The 19,819-nt window shown below is 38.4% G+C and overlaps 1 protein-coding gene across 12 annotated transcripts in view; it reads right to left on the bottom strand.

Annotated features, from left to right (window-relative positions):
• The window catches only part of MITF (melanocyte inducing transcription factor), a 245,906-nt gene that overhangs the window by 30,552 nt on the left and 195,535 nt on the right, over positions 1 to 19,819 (bottom strand). For 9 of the 12 annotated variants that reach the window (XM_045832173.1, XM_045832162.1, XM_045832163.1 and 6 more), the window contains 2 exons: positions 2,932 to 3,159; positions 1,840 to 1,923 (listed from right to left, as the gene is read on the bottom strand). In XM_045832173.1, coding sequence (XP_045688129.1) covers positions 1,840 to 1,923; positions 2,932 to 3,159 — 312 coding nt within the window. The remainder of the gene's footprint in view (positions 1 to 1,839; positions 1,924 to 2,931; positions 3,160 to 19,819) is intronic. The other 3 variants (XM_045832170.1, XM_045832171.1, XM_045832172.1) reach the window with 1 other exon arrangement.

Below are 19,819 nucleotides of genomic sequence, written 5' to 3'. Positions count from 1 at the left end.
ATTAATTTATCTTTTTTCCGTATGAGATACATGAAAAGCAACTACCCCAAAGTCACATATCAAAGAAGGCCGAGAGCCACAAGTTAAACTAATGCTCTCAACTACTATGGTAAACGGGCCTGTCCTCAACAGAAAAGATGAACCAGGAAACCTCACCTTGAATGATAGCTGCCATTTCCTTTTTTCCTCTAAAGACTACACCCCATACCCTTCCTAGACCTTTCCTGGAGTAGGCAGGCACAGATGGTGATTCAGCCTTTGGCTACCCATAGGGCTGTTTTGGGCACTGTGGCTCTCAGGCCACCAGCTAGCCCTGTACTGACCTTGCAGTGACTTGTGAAATAAATTTCTCCCTGTACAACTGCCAGGGTGTTTGGTACTCCCTGAGGATGATACCAGGACAAGGTTATCATTACAGTCATGGAGCTGACATTCGCACTAGATCAATCTTATTCCTATAGTACCCAAACATCAGTTATGATAATAAACAGCAGGGATTACAGTTATATTGCAGCAGTTGCAGACAAGTCTATGAAAACATTTCTTAGTAAACACTTTATGTATTTGAGCTAGTTTGGTGTGTCTCTGTGTGAGTGTGTATGTGCACAACACATGCTTGGATCTTAAGAGTGCTTCCTGAGCACACAATGAAACCTCAGAACTCAGAGGCATGCTCCTTTGAGTCTTTTTTTTGTCACTTCCAGTTAAAGAGTACAGGTTCCAATGTCATCGGACTTGTTGGAACTTTCACTCTGCCACTTTCTGTACTAGAGGCAAAATCTCCAATCTGTAAGAACTTCAGTGGGTCAATCTATAAAATGGGGTTAATAACATTCATTGCCTTCTTGGATTCCTGTGAAAATTCAGGATAAACCATATAATGTACTCAGAGTGCCAGGAATATAGTAAACATGAAAAAAATGAGCATTTTAGGTGGTCCCTGAGAAGAATAATTGAAGGTGAGTTTTCAATAATTGGAGGTCAGTTTTGAATAATTGCTAGCATACTATTTATTAAGTTCCATTTTTAGACACACCAGTTTTATTTGTTATATTTGTTTGTTTTGAAGAGATAATTTTCTAATTATGCTAGTGAATAGGCAAATGGGCCAAAGAACTTATGAACAATCTGTCCTTGTGAATTTTAAATTTTATTTTTAGTGAAATGAAAATTAGAGGGCCTGATATGATAGAATTTTTAAAATAAATTTTTCTTATAAAAAAGCAATGCAAGTTCATAACAGAAAATACGGAAAAGCAAAAAAAAAGAATTTTTATGTTTCTCTTATACATCTATACACACATTTTAAATATGTATTAGTAAATGAATTTAGCATAATTAAATATTTCCATTAGGTAGAATTCACAGAACCTTCAATTACTTGGGAATATATCCATGAAATATTGTTAAATTAATAGTTTCAGAATACCCAAGAGATGCTGTTCCATGAGATTCCATTTTATAAGACAATATACAGATTACGCATGTACCTTGGTATTACTAATAATAGCCTATCAAAAATTGCTACCCTACATGTTTACGTAATATACACTAATCATGGTATCTAAATGAATTATAGCATTTTAATTTTGTTTATTAAAATTTATGTATTTTAAGCACTACTTAATGACTTAAAGCAACATAGAGAAAATGCCTTTTAATTCCCTTAGTAATATTTAATCATGAAATATTATAAATAAAATGACTCTGTTTATAGCTTTCTATATTAAAAAATAAATCAATTAGAGGGACCCTTAAGTCACTAGCATGGTGCAATTAGCCACAAACACAGATTCTCATTCCAAGGTGTTTCATCTTGGGTTCCGAGTCATTCAGTACCTGCATGCAAGATGCTCGGGAGTGTGTGTTCATTGTTGGGCATTCACTCTCCGCCCTGTTTTGTTCTTCAAACTTATAAAATCCCTGTGAAAACACAAGAAAAATCAGCCCATGACTTGGATTTGCAAATGACTCTTTAATGACATGTTTACAAGAAGCTCATTTTGTAGCAACAAGATGAACTAAGCTTTCAAACAGTGTAGAATCTGACTAAGAAATGAAATAATGAAAAAGAACTTCCATAAAATTAGCCTGATAGATGACAAATATAGACATAAAAAAATAAGACAGTTGGTTTAGGAACAGGGGAAAAAGACTTGGTCTCTTCACAAATTAAAATCAATCAAACTTCAGAAAAGTCACCTCTGATATCACATAAACATTTCAGAGTACAGTAAAACTCTATTAATGAGTCTCATCATCTCATAATTTGGAAATAACAGGTATTAAATCACAACTCTGCTCTCAGGTATTTTTATGCATCCAATTTTGATGCAATTAGTGTGAGGTGTGTTTGAGTCTTGTCTCCAATCCAGCCTTTACAAAAGCAGATTTCATGGGAAGCAGTTTTATCATAAAACTGAATTTATCTAGCAGTTAAACATTTGCTTTTTTGTTAAGATTCTCATGCACTTTATTATTCAAATTCATCCATATATATTCTGTACTTTTTTTCCACTTAGAAATAAAAATTCACAATAAGGGGAACTTCTAACCGCCTGCCCCACACCTTTTCTATTTTTGCTCTTCCTTTTCCACCTTCCCTCTCCTCTCTCTGCATTTTCACTGCTTTGTAAATAGAAAGGCATTGAAGAGAAGAGAACACTCTGCTAATGTAGTGAAAACAGAAGGGAGAGAGTGTCCTCACCTCCACGTTGCACTCAAAGTGGCCAGGTCTCCATCCTGCACCATAACCCAAAAACCTAGTGATGCTGACAAGAGGCTAGGGGGCGACAGCCATGCTGGATAATCTGGGACAAAGACCAGTGAATGTGGCCATGCAGACAGAGTCCACAGTCAAGTGCAGGAGTAATATCCAACAGACAGTCATTTAGTGTAAGAAAACAGGAGAGGGGAGGAGACATGAATTACCTCTTTTTCACAGTTGGAGTTAAGTGTAAGCATAGCCATGGGGCTGTTGGGTGCGCTGCTCCCCGGCACCGGTGGCATGACATGATCGCCAGGCTGGTTTGGACATGGCAAGCTCAGGACTTGGTTGGCATGTTTATTTGCTAAAGTGGTAGAAAGGTACTGCTTTACCTGCTGCCTTTGGGCTTGCTGTATGTGGTACTTGGTGGGGTTTTCAAGGTGGGTCTGCACCTGAACATAGCCATGGAGGGAAGAGAAGACAGCGCTGTTATTTGTGAGTTCAGACAGCTCTTGTTTCAGGCATAAAAATGACGTGCCAGTTCATTGACAGAATAAAAAAGTAGTCCCTGTTGTGTACTAAGCACTAGGTTCATGGATTTTTGATATGATTGAAGTTCAAAGTCTAACTCTTAGGATTTGGGCTCATACTTTGCCCTGTTTTATTTCCCTGCTAATGACTGGCATATCTCTTTGAAATCCCTTTAAGACCCCCTTTTCATGTCTAATAACAAAAAATGTGCAATTATGTGTAGGGCAAAAATTTCCCCAACACACACCTGAAAGGGTTTATCAAAACAATAATCTAGAAGGAGCACATCTCAATTGATTTCATTTTCCTTGTCAAACATAACAGGTTTGTTTAAAAAAAAAAAACTCCTTAAGAAACAACTGTCAAATGGTTATCTAAAATAAACAGAAACATTCTGATGAATAAATCAATTAGTTGTGGATTAATTCCTCCCACTTTCATTTGAACATGATTATTCAACATTTTAATAAAGATTGTGAACTCAATCTAAAAAGTATTGCATATTAAGCAGCTTCTTTCAAAGTATTAACATTTGTACATATGTGTTTTTAAATGCATAAATATTAAGCTATCACAATATTTTTCCTCCTTTCTTAGTTCTTATAAACATTAATACAGAATTAGAAATATTTTTACTGAACTTAAAGTCACTTTTTCTTGATAAACACAACTCAGTCTTATGAGCCAAGCACGGGGCTCATGGTGAGGGCACAACCATGCACTAGGGAGAAATCCTACTAATATTTACTTTGTTTAAAACTAAAATTGGATTACTTCTTATGGCATCACACAATAAGCAGCAACAAACTATACTTATTTCAACAATTATTGAAAATAGTGTTTATTACAATAAAAGGTAAATCATTCAATTTACTGCATTGTATTTCAGAGACTAAAAGGAATAAAAATAAAGCTCACCTGATAGTGATTATATTCTAGCATTTCCAGCATAACAACGTTTTAGGTGGCCCCAATCCAACGAGAAATGGTAGACTATTCACTCTCTCTATTTCTGTAATTCCGATTTGGAGACTGACTGGCATAGAGAAGGCACTATAAACAAGGTATCCTGAGACACCACCGGAAACTTTGTCACAGCAGCCCTGCTTATAATAACCTAAGCCAATTAGTTATGCATGTAAAAAACTCATTCACACAAGGGCTTTTTCTTTTTTTTTTTTGGAAGCCCTATGAGTTTGGTCTTAAATATTGGTATCAATTTCCCCCCTGGCTTGACATCATGCTTTTTTTCATAAGTATAAAAGAACCTTTTAAAGTGATGAGCTATCAAAGTCAAACTCACTGTCAGATCAAGGCCAATTCACTATTCATCTTTAGTTCCAGTAGTATTAATAGACAATGGTATTTCTCTTTCAGCAATAGGTTAAGAGCTAGATGCCTCCTTTGGAGAACACACTGCCTAAAAGCTGCTGTTACACATGAGATTTTTCTAATGGCCAAATAACTCTGCCACTTGGCCAAATAAGACTGCAGGAAGATGGTGTTTTTAGTGTGGAGTCTGTACTGAACCTGTAGGTCCCTCAGTCTCATCTTACATCCTGTTCCCAACGTGCATTTTACCCTTAGCTGGACAGATAAGTAACCTTCCTATTAACTTCACATCAAGAAGAGAGGGAGCTCTCCTAAATAAAACTGAAACATGTGCATGCACATGCACACAACTGAATGTATATTTATGTGGATATATATTTAAGTGGAATAAATTCTCCCAATTTAAGCCTCAAATTAGAAGGCATGAAAACTTTTATAAAAATCTCTTAATATAATTCTTGGACCTAGAAGAATAAGAGTAATCATATACAAAACTGATGCATCTATATATTTAACTCATTTATCTATTCCACTATTTACTGTTACTATGTTCTAAACACTGTACAATATAATATACATTGTGAACAAACAGATATGACTGCCAGCTTTTAAGGAGGCAATGGAAGAAAAAGGCTATGAAATATACATCTAAAATTATGACAGTAGTTAATATTCACCAGTGAATTGGGAGCTATTTTAAGCATAAACATTCCCAATTCAATAATGCTATCCAAGATATGTGCAGAAGAATGAAACTAGACCACCTTCTTATACCACACAAGAATAAATTCAAAATGGCATTAAAATCTCAGACATTGTTTGTACCAATATTTTTTTCTGATATATCTCCTTAGGCAAGGGAAACAAAAGAAAAAAATAAACAAATGGGACTACGTCAAACTAAAAAGTTTTTGCATGAAAAGGAAACCATTGAAAAATAAAAAGACAACCCATTGAATGGGAGAATATATTGGCTGTTACATCTGATAAAGTGTTAATATCCAAAATTTATAAAGAACTTATAAAACTCAACACCAAAATCAAACAATTAGATTAAAAACTGAGCAACAGACCTAAATAGACACATCTCCAAAAAGGATATACAAATGGCAAATAGACATATGAAAACATGCTCAATGTTACTAATCATCAAAGAAATGCAAATTAAAACCACAATGAGGTATAACGTCATACCTGTCAGAATGGCTATCATCAATAAATCAACAAACAAAAAGTGTTGGCTGGAGGATGTGGAGAAAGCGGAACCCTTTTGCACTGTTGGTGGGAATGCAGATTGGTGCAGCCACTGTGGAAATCAGTACAGAGTTTCCTCCAAAAATTAAAAGTAGAACTGCCTTATGACCCAACAATTCCATTTCTGGGAATGTATCTGAAGAAACCCAAAACACTATTCGAAAGAATATAAGCAGCCCTATGTTATTGCAGCATTATTTACAATCACTTACATTTAGAAGCAGCCCAAGTGTCCATCAGTAGATGAGTAGATAAAACAATTATGGGAATACTATTCAGCCATAAAAAAGAAAATTTTATCCTTTGGAACAGGATGGATGGACCTGGAGAACATTATGCTAAGTGAGATAAATAAGCTAGTTAGAGAAAGAAAAATACCATATGATTTGACTCATATGTGGAACCTAAGGAAAAAAAACTGAACTAACAAGCCAAATAAAGACAGATGCATAGATTAGAGAACACGCTGACAGTTTAGGGTGTGAGGTGTAAGAGGGTGGAAAGATCGAGCAAAAAAGAAAAAGGACACATGAACAACAGTGTGGTGACTGCAGGGGAGATGGGAATGGGTGGAAGTGGAAGAGGATATATAAGGGGGAATAAATGGTAGTGGAAAAAACAATTAAAAATAAATTAATAATAATAATTCTGTCCACATGCCCAGGATAATGAAGTTCTTTAGGCTGACAGTCTCAAGTTTTCAAATGACTGCACTAACATGAACACAGAGGTTCAGAGAGACATTCTAAGTTTCATAAAGGATCCAGACACAATAATGAGGATAACAGACATTACCAAAATAAACATTAAATGAGGTCAATGAGTGTAAAGTGCATATTTCACGATTACACTTAAAAAAGAAAAGGCTGCACATTTAAAAATAAATGTTAATTCACTGATGGATTCTTATTTCTTAATGAATCAGAATTTTATGCCTTTGTAAGGAAAGAAGCCACTTCTTCTTTATTTAGCTTTGTTAGTGAGGTCTTCATTACATCCAGGTTGGAGTAATCAGAGTGGGATGTCAGTGTATTTTTAGGTTTCAATTAAGTTGAGAACAGATTGACTTTAAACACTATGCAGTTGATAGACCGTCTACAGCTGTTTCCAATACAAACACCTAAAATAGGAAACATAAATGAGATTTATGCCATCCAGACAGTAATAGGGAGCAGTGAGGTCTGTGGCAAACTAGAGGACATACATTTCACTTAAAAAGAACAGCTGAGATAAGCTTCAGCCACTGTGGTAATACGGGAAAATCAGACCAATATAGCTATTTAGCTGGCAATCTGAACTTCAGTAAAATTTCCCAGGTTAAAAAAAATGACACCTAATTGATTTTTCACACTGTACAAAACAAATCAAATATATCTGTGGCTGGACTCAGCCCAGAGGCCACTAGAATGTAGTCTCTGCTTTCCACTGTTCGTAAGGATGGTCTTCACATCTACCTTCCCTGAGGGTGGCCCAGGTTCTGAGAAGTTCATGTCAAAATTCAGGGATTTCCTGGGGCTTCTCTGAGAGGCAGTGTCTGACAGCATAGTCGGCAGAACAGTTAAGGATTCGAAAACTGGGCTCAAATTCTGACTTTGCAAGTTACTATTTATGTGAACCACAAATCAACTTTTCCAGGCCTTCCTTTCCTAGGTGCTGAGTGGGGGTGATAGTGGAACTTACTGCATAGAGGTGTTTCCAGAGATATAGCAATGTATCTAAAACAGGTGTTGTCAAATTTCTTTTATCTTAGCACACTTTTTTAACTCTTCAAATACCTCTTGATATTATTATGAAAATAGTTTTGACCTAGCAGGACCACTGCAAGGGTCTCGGAGACTCCCAGGACTCTCAGATACACTTTGAAAACTGCTGATCTAGAACAATTACCACTCTAGCATTCTCACCATGCCATCTGAGTCATGCCATTCACTACTTGAATGAGGGAAGCAGGACACACAAAGGATGTCAATTGTTACAGAAGATGCTGGAAGAAGACACTAACCCTGCACTAACTTCATAGCATTACTATGAGGTTCTGTAGTCCTCTGACTATTTAAAATCCATATAAATATACTTTTCTGTCTTCAACAATCCTAAACCACAGCTTTTTAGTTAGTGACTTCCCCTTCATTAATTTTTAAACAGCCAGCAAACAAGCATGCAAATGAGACCATATGTGACATTAAATATCTACATGATTTCTTCATAATGTTTGTATATTTGACCTTCAAACCAACCACCCAAGTTGAGGAATTAGGATAACAAAAGTTAGGTACTGGTCAGCACTTTAAGGCACAGACCACAAAATAAAGCTAGCAAAGTTTTCACACTGTATCATATTTTATTGATAAAATTTTTATTTCACATGAAGAATGATAGCTATCTAGGTAAAGTGCAAAAGAAAACAACATATTTGAAACTTTTCTTCCTTGTTAATGCGTTGTGTTGCATGTTCTTGATTTGGCAAAGACCCCTGGCAACTCTGTGAATGAGTGGCATCCACAATGTCCTGTCCTCAACAGTACTGCTCAGCTCCTGCAGACTCATGTCTATGGCTTCTTTCATGGAGTCAATGAGTCTTCCTCTTTCCCCACTGCCTTCTATATTTCCCAGCATTCATTATTCTCTTTTCCAAAGGACCTTGCCTTCTCACAGTGTGCCTGAAGTTGGACAGCTTCAGCTTTGTCTTTTTTGGCTCCAGCGTTTCAGGATACTATCTTTTTGCCCTGTTTCCCTTTGTTCATTCAGATATTGAATTGATAGCAAGAGAATTGGAATGGATCATCTTCTAACTGTCAAACTTTAGTTTGCCACTTCCCAAGTGGCAAATACAGATTATTTTCCCATCAGTTTCATTCTAAAGACATTCAAGAGCATAACTATGTGAGATGGTGCCAGCAGATACTAGCATCTTAGCTGACAAAATTATTCACTGGAGGAAAAAAAAAATCCCTATCTGATGTCCACTGTTCTTCTACTCCCTGCACTACTTATAAACTAGAATATAAATAAAATTGAGTGAAAATTCCCATAGTCCTTTTATAATTGATTTTATTTTTTAACAAGTTGACACAATGTTCAGATTTCTCTTTTTATTTTTTAAACAGAGAATGTGTTCTATTGCTCAGTGAATTTAAGAAAAATTAAAGGAATTGTAATTCAACAAATTGCTACCCACCGCCACCCCCACACCAGCATTCTTTTCATACTGTTTTCTAAATGACAGCTTATAGAGATCAATTCCTAGAAAAAAATGGTAAAACTGAAAATGTTGGCTTCCTGGGCAAAATGCTAAACGACCTTGGCAAAGACTTGTCCAGTGTCACATCTGGTAGGTGTCAAAGTTCTTTTCAGTCCCACAATTACAATGTTACCCCAGAAAAAAACTCAAGCCCAGAAGACATGCCCTCAGGCACTCAGTAATATACAAAGCTATTCTTAACAAACAATAAGGACAACAGGAAATGAATCCTTACCTAAGAAAGAAGAACCAAATCATATACAAAGAAAAGCTAAAATAAAGACTACTTAAATCAAGAAAAGTTAGAAGTGACAGGTTGATGAGCCCAAGTTCTTTTCCCTATCACAGGGAATCTGCATATCAGTCCAGACGCCCTCCTGATTTTTTAAGGCCTATAAAGTAAGAATAGATTTTACATTTTAAATGTTTAGAAAAAATCAAAAGAAGAATAATACTTCATGATACATGAAAATTATATGAAATCCCATCAGTGTCGATAAATACAGTGTTCTTGGCATACAGCCATGACCACTCATTTACATGCTGTTCCAGCTGCTTTCACACTACACAGGCAGAGGTGAGTCCTTCTTACAGATCCCCCATGGTCCCTAAACACAACATATCTACTATCAAGGTTTTTACAGAAAGTACAAACCCTGGCTCTGACAGAAAGTTTAACTAGAATTCAGCTTCCCTATTACACAGAAGTTCTGGCAAGATTTGAAGAAGAGAATAGGACAATTTTTCTAGAAAGAAATAGTATATATCTATATAATTTTGTATAGGTGTTTTTCCAAATACATGTAAATCAGACAAGAAACCATGAAAGAACCCATTTTAAATATAGAGAAGCAGAAACTTTGAAAACTAAGTTAAAAGACTTCCCAGGGTTAGAAATCAAACTAAGGGCTTCAGCATTCTGTCCCCAGTAGCAAATAAGGCCAACTTCCAGTTTTGATCTAGGGCATTAACTGAGCACAGAAGAAAAGATGAAAGCATTTAAATCCAGAAGTGTATTCTCATAGTCTGTGTATGCACACACAAATATAGATGAATTTACATCCCATTTTTATTGGTCTGTATACTTTCACACCACTTCTTGACATACTACTTTGTAGGATCATTAGGCTTTTAAATTCAGAGAAATGAATTGTGAATGTGTACAAAAGGAAAGGATAGCAAATATATTTTTCTGAAATGTTGATGTTGCAACATTTTAAACTAGACTAACCCAACAAAAATTCCTAGCAAGTTTTTTTATCTTTAGCTAATGACTTATAAACCATGTGCTTATTATAAACCTCAAGGTGGGAATGCTTTGGCTTTAGAACAAACAACATTTAGTACCCTCAGGAAAAAAAGATATTATCATAAGAAAGCTCCTCATTTAGTGTCAATTGTTTCTCTCTCAGACTAAAATAAACCAAAAGTCTGAGAACATCAAATTTTTATTTTGGCCAAATAGAAATAAGATTTAAGTGTGGTAGCCATTTGCCTACAGAATATATGTAATCCCAGAATAAAAATGCCACTTTCACAATCAAATTCCTAGGAGAGAAGCAGAAAGATCTAATACATCATTACTCATTTTGGGAGAAAACCGTGCATTTTACAGATCCTGCACTCTGAGGACCATATAGGTCACTATGCTTGGGTATGTCATATTAAATAGCACTATTTTGGACTTTTGGCCAAGATGGAGGCATAAGAAGATACACTTTGCCACTTCACACAATCAAAAGAAGGATAACAACAAATTTAAAAACAAAAAATAACCAGAACTGCCAGAAAATTGAACTGTATGGAAGTCTGATAACCAAGGAGTTAAGGAAGAAACATTTATTGAGACTGGTAGCTGGGGCACAGATGGGCAGCCAGGGCAGAGAGGATGCATGGCAAGGCAGCAGCTGGAGCACTGGGCAGGCAAAGCAGTACATGGAGGACTAGGACTGGCAAAGCAGCAGCTGTCAGACTGGGGCAGCCCCACATTTGAGTGCAGATAAACCAGGAGTGACAACTGGGGAGTGAGACCACGCAACCCAGAGTTCCAGTGTAGAGAAATAAAGCCTCAAAACCCCTGGTTGTAAAAACTTATGGGGGTTGTGGCAGTCAAAGAAACCCCCAGCCTCACAAGAGAGCTCCTTGAAGAGACTTACAGGGTCCTAGAACATACACAAACCCACCCACCTTGGAATCAGCACCAAAAGGCCAGAAGGGCCCAGTTTGATTATGAGTAGTGGGAGAAATAACTGAAAGCTGGCCAAGAGCTGAGCAGGTGGCATTGTTCCCTCTCAGATCCCTCCCCCACATACAGCATCATAACAGAGTAAAGGGGGTTGCCCTGCTCTGGTACATACCTAAGGCTCCACCCCATACAATATAACAGATTAGCTGAGATGAAAAAAATATGGCCCAAATGAAAGAACAGATCAAAGCTCCAAAAATAGAACTAAGTGATGAAGAGACAGGCAATCTATCAGATGCAGAGTTCAAAACACTGGTAATCAGGATGCTCACAGAAATGATTGAGAATGGTTGTACACTAAAGGAAAAAGTGAAGGCTATGCAAAGTGAAATAAAGAAAAATATACAGGGGACTTCTGGGCAAGATGGAGGTGTAGGTAGACACACTGTGCCTCCTTGCACAACCAAAAGAAGGACAGCAACAAATTTAAAAACAAACAAACAAAAATCAGAACTGCCAGAAAATCGAACTCTATGGAAGTTCAACAACCAGAAAGTTAAAGAAGAAACATTCATCCAGACCTGCAGGAGGGGCAGAGACAGGCAGCTGGTGAACCCGGTGAGGCAGTGGATTGTGGACTAGATAGTCCCACATTTGCATGCAGATAAACTCGGAGGAACAACTGGGGAGTGAGACAGACCATGCAACCCAGGGTTCCAGTGTGGGGAAATAAAGCCTCAAAGCCTCTGACTGAAAACTCCTGTGGGGGTTGAGGCGGCAGTGGGAGAAACTCCCAGACTCATGGGAGAATTCGTTGGAGAGACCTACAGGGTCCTAGAATGTACACAAATCCACCCACCTGGGAATCAGCACCAGAAGGGCCCAATTTGATTGTGGGTAGCCAAGGAAGTGACTGAAAGCCAGCAGAGAGTACACCAAGCAGCATTGTTCCCTCTCAGACCCCTCCCCCAAAGACAGTGTCACCAGGAGCGTCACCCACAGCGTCACAGGGATGTGGATTGCCCCGCCCTGGTGAACACTTAAGGCCCCACCCCTGACTATGTAACAGGCACATCAAGAGAAAAAAAAGTGGCCCAAATGAAAGAACAGATCAAAACTCCAGAAAAAATACAACTAAGCAACGAAGAGATAGTCAATCTATCGGATGCACAGTTAAAACACTGGTAATCAGGATACTCACAAAACTGATTGAGCTCAGTCGAAAAAATGAAGGAACAAATGAAGGCTACTCAAAGTGAAATAAAGCAAAATATACAGGGAACCAACATTGATGGGAAGGAAACCAGGATTCAAATCAACAGTGTAGAGCAGAAGGAAGAAAGTAATATTCAACCAGAACAGAGTAAAGAAACAAGAATTCAAAAAAATGAGGAAAGGCTGAGGAACCTCTGGGGCAACTTTAAGCACTTCAACATCTGAATTATAGGAATGGCAGAAGGAGAAGAGGAAGAGCAAAAAAATGAAAACTTATTTGAAAAGATAATGAAGAACTTCCCTAGTCTGGCAAAGGAAATAGACTTCCAGGAAGTCCAGGAAGCTCAGAGAGTCCTAAAGAAGTTGGACCCAAGGAAGCACACACCAAGGCACATCATAATTACATTACCTAGAACTAAAGATGAGAAGAGAATCTTAAAAGCAGCAAGAGAAAAGGAGACAGTTACCTCCAATGGAGTTCCCAGAAGACTGTCAGCTGATTTCTCAAAAGAGACCTTACAGGCAAGAAGGGGCTGGAAAGAAGTATTCCAAGTCATGAAAGGCAAGGAACTACATCCAAGATTACTCTATCCAGCAAAGCTATAACTTAGAATGGAAGGGCAGATAAAGTGCTTCCCAGATAAGGTCAAGTTAAAGGAGTTCATCATCACTAAGCCCTTATTATTATATGACATGATAAAGGGACTTATCTAAGAAAAAGATGATGATCAAAAAAAAATGAAACAATAAAATGACAACAAATTCACAATTATCAACAACTGAGCCTAAGAAAATAAAAACAACTAAGCGAACAATTAGAACAGGAACAGAATCACAGAAATTACATGGAGGGTTATCAGCAGGGAGGAGGAGGGGGAGAGAGGGGGAAAATGTACAGGGAATAAGAAGCATAAATGGCAGGTATAAAATAGACAGAGAGAGGTTAAGAATAGTACAGGAAATGGAGAAGCCAAAGAACTTACATGTATGATCTGTGGACATGAACAAAGGGGAGAGAATGCTGGTGGGAAGGAGGTTGCAGGATGGAGAATAAAAGAGAAAAAAAGTGGGACAACTGTTAATAGTATAATCAATAAAATATATTTTTTTAAAATTTAAAAAATAAGTAGCAAGATTTTATAAACTATAGACAACAGAATTAGAATCATCCATTCAAAATTATTTACCATGTACCAGGCACTGTGCAATTTGTATTCATTCCTAGCTTGTCAATTAAAAATAAAACAGTGAAATCACTTGAATAACCATATAAAATATTCTTGAAAACCTCTTCACACTGTTTTTTTTTTTTTAAGATTTAATTTATTTATTTTTAGAGACGGGAAAGGAGGGAGGGACAGAAACATCACTGTGTGGTTATCTCTTGAACACTCCCTACAGGGAAACTGGCCTACAAACCAGGCAAGTGCCCTGACTGGGAATCAAACCAGCGACCCTTTGGTTCACAGGCTGGTGCTCAATCCACTGAGCCACGGCAGCAAGGGCAAGTTTTTTTTGTTGTTGTTTTTTTTTAAGATTTTTTTTAGAGAGGGCAAGGGAGAGAGAAAGAGGCAGAAACATCAATATGTGGTTGTGTCTTGTGTGCCCCCTACTGGGGACCTGGCCAGCAACCCAGTCATGTGCCCTGACTGGAAATCAAACTGGCAACCCTCTGGTTCGAAAGTGGGCACTCAATCCACTGAGCCACAGCAGCCAGGGCAGGGCAAGTTTTTCTTTTTCTTTTTAGTTATATAATGTCAACTGATTGGATATAGAAGCAACTATAGAAGACATTTGATCTTGATCATTTTAACCTCTTATTTTGATTCATTGACTTCTGAGAACATTCTCTATGTTCTCTTGATATATACATAAAGAACTAAATACAGGATTAGGTGCAGACCTTAATGTGTATATAAATCACCTGGGATCTTGTTAAATGCAGCATGATTCTGTACATCTGGGATGGGACCCAAGATTGTGAATTTCTAATAAGCACCCAAGGGATGCTGCACAGTCCCCAACGCACCAAGCCTTGAGTTCAAGGCCTCAGTACATTCTCACCTGGAGTTCTGCTCTCATGAAGAGAGTTATATGTTCACCATTCATTCAACAAATATTGCTGAGTACCCACCAGATACTGGGCAACCATCCTAACCTTCCACAGGTTCTTCAGGGACAGCTTCACTGAAAAGGTGACATTTGAGCACAGAACTCAAGCTAAAGAGGAAATGAGTCAGGCAGATTTCGTGGGAAGAGAATGCTGGCAAGTTCCAAAGTCTCCAGGTGTGAAGAAGGCTCACATATTTGGGCAACAGCAAAGAGATTCTTACTATGTGTTCCTTACTTGGCTGTAATTTTCTGCACTCACCTGGTTTTCCTCTCAGATCTTTATTGTTCCTTTTCAGTGTCCTTTGTTAATTTACCCTTTTCTCCTCCTCTTAAATGTCAAAGTGCTTCAAGGCTCTGAGCTTGATTTTCTCTATCTGCATGCACAGCCCTGGTGATCTCAGCCAGTCTCAGAGATTGAAATGCCTGGCCCAGATTCTCTGAACTCCAGATTTATCTTACCTGCCTATTTCACAGCATCATTTGGAGGACTACAGACATTTTAACTTCAATATGTTCATCATTCTCTCTAAATCAGCCTCTCCCACATCTCTGTCTTAGTAAATGGGAACTACATCCTTTTGTTAGGCTGAAACACGAAATTGTCATTTATTTTTTGTAGGCCAAAAAATAATCTTCATATGGTTCAACTTAGTTGCTCATTTCAAAAACCTTGGTGTTCTTTGACTCTTTTCTTTTCTTCATACCCAGTATATAATCCATCAAGAAGTATTGGCTCCCTCTGCAGAATCCATCCAGAATTTAACTAACGTTCACTATTTCTACTGTTACTCTCTGACCCAGCCATCATTTCTCAGTTGGATACTGAAAGTCTCTCAACACTTCTGTTTCTGTCTTTGCCCACTTGAAGCCTATTTTCAATACAGTGACTGGAGTAATTCCTATAAAACATGTCAGATCATATCTCTTCTCTGCAAAAACATGCTCTGTAGTGGCTTCCTGTTTATCTCTGAGAAAACACAAAGTACATTCAAAGACCTACAAGTCCCTAAATCACTGCTACTCATGGCACTTGATGGAAATGCACATTCTCAGGCCCCACCCCAGAGCTACTGACTCAGAACCTCTGAGTGTGCGGACCATAAATCTATGTTTTAACAAGGTCACCAAAGTTTACAGACCCCTGCTCAATCTGCCTACTTCCCATTCCACCCTGGGGTCAGGACTTCTCTGATCTTATCTACCAGAACCATCTAAGAACTTATTCAAAATTCCAAACACACCCTGCCGATGTTCCTGATTCTCAAACCCTGCTCTACTTTGTCCATGTCCTGGCACACAACAGACACTCAGCAAACATTTATGAATCAATGAATGAATGAAGCCAATGTGGCTGGAGAGCACACACAGATAAGGAGAGAACAGAAGCCAAGAACAAGGGGTCTAACTATGTCAGCCATTGTCAGGGTTGGAGGCTGAGACTCTGACAGCCTCTCCAAATGTCCTGAGGACACAGAGATGTGACAGCTCCTGGCTCTTTGTGACTAAGTCAGAATACTCTGGAGAAAAGTAAGTCTCTAGGCTAGGTAGTGATTCATAGCCTGACTCCTTACTCCTAAAGATAAAACTTGCTTTTCTCTTAGGGTTTGCACAAAGATTGCCATTTCTCGCAGCTCTCATCTTTGAGGCTTAGGGCCCTACAGATCTACGACACATGGCCAGGAGCCTGCAGATTTGCCTCCATCTCTTAAGATGCACACCCCTGGATAAGTCACAGTTAAAGTAGAGGTCCCTGAGAAGGTAGCTCTTGGGAACAGTCCATAGGTTATGGCTTACTGGCCTACCCAGAATTTAATTCCAGTATTTAATTAAAAACAAACTTTTCACACAAAAGTTTGGATTTCTGGATTTTCTGGATAAATCAGATTTAGCAACACTGAACTGCATTGTAGTAAGCCCACCAGGGAAAGAGCTACAGAACAACTTCCCTCTTCTGAAGAGCTACCTGCTCTTCACTCACCAGCCTCATTCTGATGCTGATGATTAGTCTGCCTCACTGGGCACCTACCTGACTCCTAAAGGCATCTATCTGAGTCAGCAAACCTGTGTTATCCTTTCACACTGCACATTTGGAGGCAGTTCAAAACATGACAGAATGGTGGTAGTATATGTGTGCTTAAAAAGAGCCACATTACATGAACAATCTCTCACAAAATATGTGAGCAAATAAAATACATTGATGTAAACTTTGAACATGTATCAGCAATTATACTTTTAAGAACATTGCTGAGGAACTCATCAGATCTAACAGTGAATATTTAAGTGCAAGGATGTCAGGCAGAGCATTTTCTGTAATAGGAATAGTCAAATTACTAACCTAGGGCCCTGTGCCTTGTTTGGTAAAAAGTTTTATGGGGACACAGACATGTCCATTTGATAGGGGACTCAAGAGTTAGAAAAATTTTAGTTTAAGGTAAATAGTTAATAGGTAATAGTAAACTAGGCTTAGTAGGTAATGCACATGTTAAAGCTATTGTTTCAGGAACTGCAGGTATGGCCCACCACTCCAGGGAGAGATAGCCAACCTCCTGGGGCATATCTAAAGGCCCCCTGGGGCACAGCTGGAGACATCTGAGCCACTGTGTTCCAGGGAGAGAAAGACATTGCCCACCTGGGGACAGCTAACTGCCCAGGGTGAGAATACTGCAGTTTTTTAAATCTAATTTTCCCTGAATTTTAAAACCCCTCACCACACTTTGTTCTCTGTTATAAAAAGGCTGGTGTGGAATGAAATGTAAGAGGGTCTGTTAGGGTATAAAGCCGCCATCTTCTCAGATCACCAGCCATCTTAATAAAGCGCCCATGAAGATTCAATCCCTGTCTCTGCTTACTGGGTTCGGTATGTGACAGGCAGCATGAATGCCAGTTTTGTTTCCAGTTTCACACTTATTTACAGATAATACGTGACTGCTTTCAAGGCACAACAGTGCTGGAGCAGAGTTGAGTAACAGAGCTTACATTCCTTAATGTCTAATAAATAAAGTATTTATTATCTGGACCTTTACAGAAAGTGTACCAACCACTAATCTCTCATAACAAAAAACCGGAAACAGCCCTGGCTGTGTGGCTCAGTTGGTTGAGTGCCAGCCCATGAACCAAAGGGTCACCAGTTCTATTCCCAGTCAGGGCACATGCCTGAGTTGCAGGCCAAGTCCCCAGTACAAGGCACATGAGAGGCAATAACACACTGATGTTTCTCTCACTTTCTTTTTCCCTCCTTTCCCCTCTCTAAAAATAAAAGTCTTTTTTAAAAATAGGAAACAAATACCTAATAATATATACCAGATTAAATTAACCATAAGGCAACCATGTAAGTTCAGGGTTCCCCAGCCTGGACACTATTGACCCTAGGACCAGATCCTTCTTTGTTGTGGGGCTGCCCTGTGTATTATAAGACAGTGAGCAACATCCTTGGCCTCTACCCAGCAGATGACAGTAACACCAATACCAGCTGTGACCACCAAAAATGTTTCCAGGCCTTCCAAATGTCCTGTGGGACCCAAGTTGCTCCCTGTTGAGAATTCTGGCAGATAGCTAGATACAATGCTGTATTAAAATCTATATTTTATAAAACAATGTAATGAGGGGAAAGTTCATAATATAAATAGAAACACAAAGCAGTTTAAAAATGGTATATACACTGTGATCCTAAATTGGCTTAATAATTTTGTTTGTACATATGCATAGAAAAAAGACAAATTATAAATCATTCTGGAAAGTCTTAGTCACAAGTATCCTGGGATCATCAAATTATAAGTGACTATTACTTATTGATTCTTTTCTGTATTTTCTATAAATGTACATGGCAATACTTTTTTAATTTTTAAAAATCTATCAATTACACAAAAATTAAATTCTGCAGATCTGGACAAATAAAAACATATTCAGGGAGAATTCCTCTATTAAAAATTTTGCAAGCAACAAAGGAACTCATGAAATGGGTTCATTATAATGATAAAATTTGCCTCATTTCAATTTTTCTGTAAGTATTTGATCAGATTAAGAGGACCCTGTTATTTATTAAATGTTTACTGTAACATTCAAGCCCAGACAGTTTGTAAAATATTTGACACATTTTATGTGTTGGTAGAGGGCTGCGATTCCGTGGTTCAACAGTGGCCATATAATAGTGCATTATAAGTCCCCCTCCTAATGAAAGATATGAATGTGGCATTCCACATGCTAGAACTTTTCCATGTGCCCCAGTTTAGCACTGCCTCAGAATTGCAGACTTCTTGTTTTAGCATTTCCCCCCAAAAATGCCCCCATTGTTTGTAGTTTATTGGGTATTAGAGATCATTCTGGTACAGGGAGCTAAACTCCTTTTCATAGGATTGACACTCCTAAAAAGCTGTCAGTGTTCTAGTTTGTCAGAGATAAAAACATTGCCCTGGGCCTAAGCAAAAGGTCACCCAGAAATGAGAGCTGCATGCTGCTAGTTTGAAGGTCAGGTCCACAGGAGCTGAAAACTAGCAAAAAGCAGCAGCCTCATAATAACACAGACTTCAGGACCTAAATCATGACACTGAGGGGCCTCCTAGTTTTTGAGAAAGTGCATTGTCTTGGGCAATTCCAAAGACTTGTACAGATACGTAAAGATGAACTTCCAGTTTGGATTCAACAGGCTAACAACAACAGCAACAGCTTAAGAGCACTTTCATGGGCAAAGATAACTAGGGTGATAGAATGTGGGAGGTGCATAGGGCAAGGGAGAGTAATGGGGAAAAATGGGGACAACTGTAATTGAACAATAACAAACAAACAAACAAACAAACAGCTTTCTGACTATGCTATGGCACTGCCCGGGGTAACTATCCCCATTTAATAACTTAGTTATTCATTCATTCAGCCACCATTTACAGGGGCAACGAGCATACAACAGAATGAAAGGGAAGCTCCTGATGCCACAGAAAACCATGTTTCAGTTCAGAAACAGAGACAAACACAATGGAAACAAATCAACAAATAAGAAAGAAATTCATAGTGTGACAGCAGTGCAATGCAGAAAAGAAAACAAAGAAAGCCATTGGGAGAGAGCAAGGCTGCTCTGCAGTGGTTGTCACCACTTGGGTTGGGTTTCTAGCTGAAACCCAAATGATACAAAGAGGCCATCTATACAGATGAAGCTCCTCTGGTGAGAGGAGCTTCAAGCCCAAGGTGGGACATGGCTTGGCATACTGGAGGGACAAGGACATCAACAACAACCATGCCAGCAGGGCTAGCG

This window comes from Phyllostomus hastatus, unplaced genomic scaffold, assembly GCF_019186645.2.
Source record: "Phyllostomus hastatus isolate PE091 unplaced genomic scaffold, TTU_PhHast_1.1 phas_contig_16, whole genome shotgun sequence".
NCBI lineage: Eukaryota > Metazoa > Chordata > Mammalia > Chiroptera > Phyllostomidae > Phyllostomus > Phyllostomus hastatus.
The sequence above is the reverse complement of the archived record's forward strand: the minus strand, read 5'-3'. Positions and strand labels throughout refer to the sequence as shown.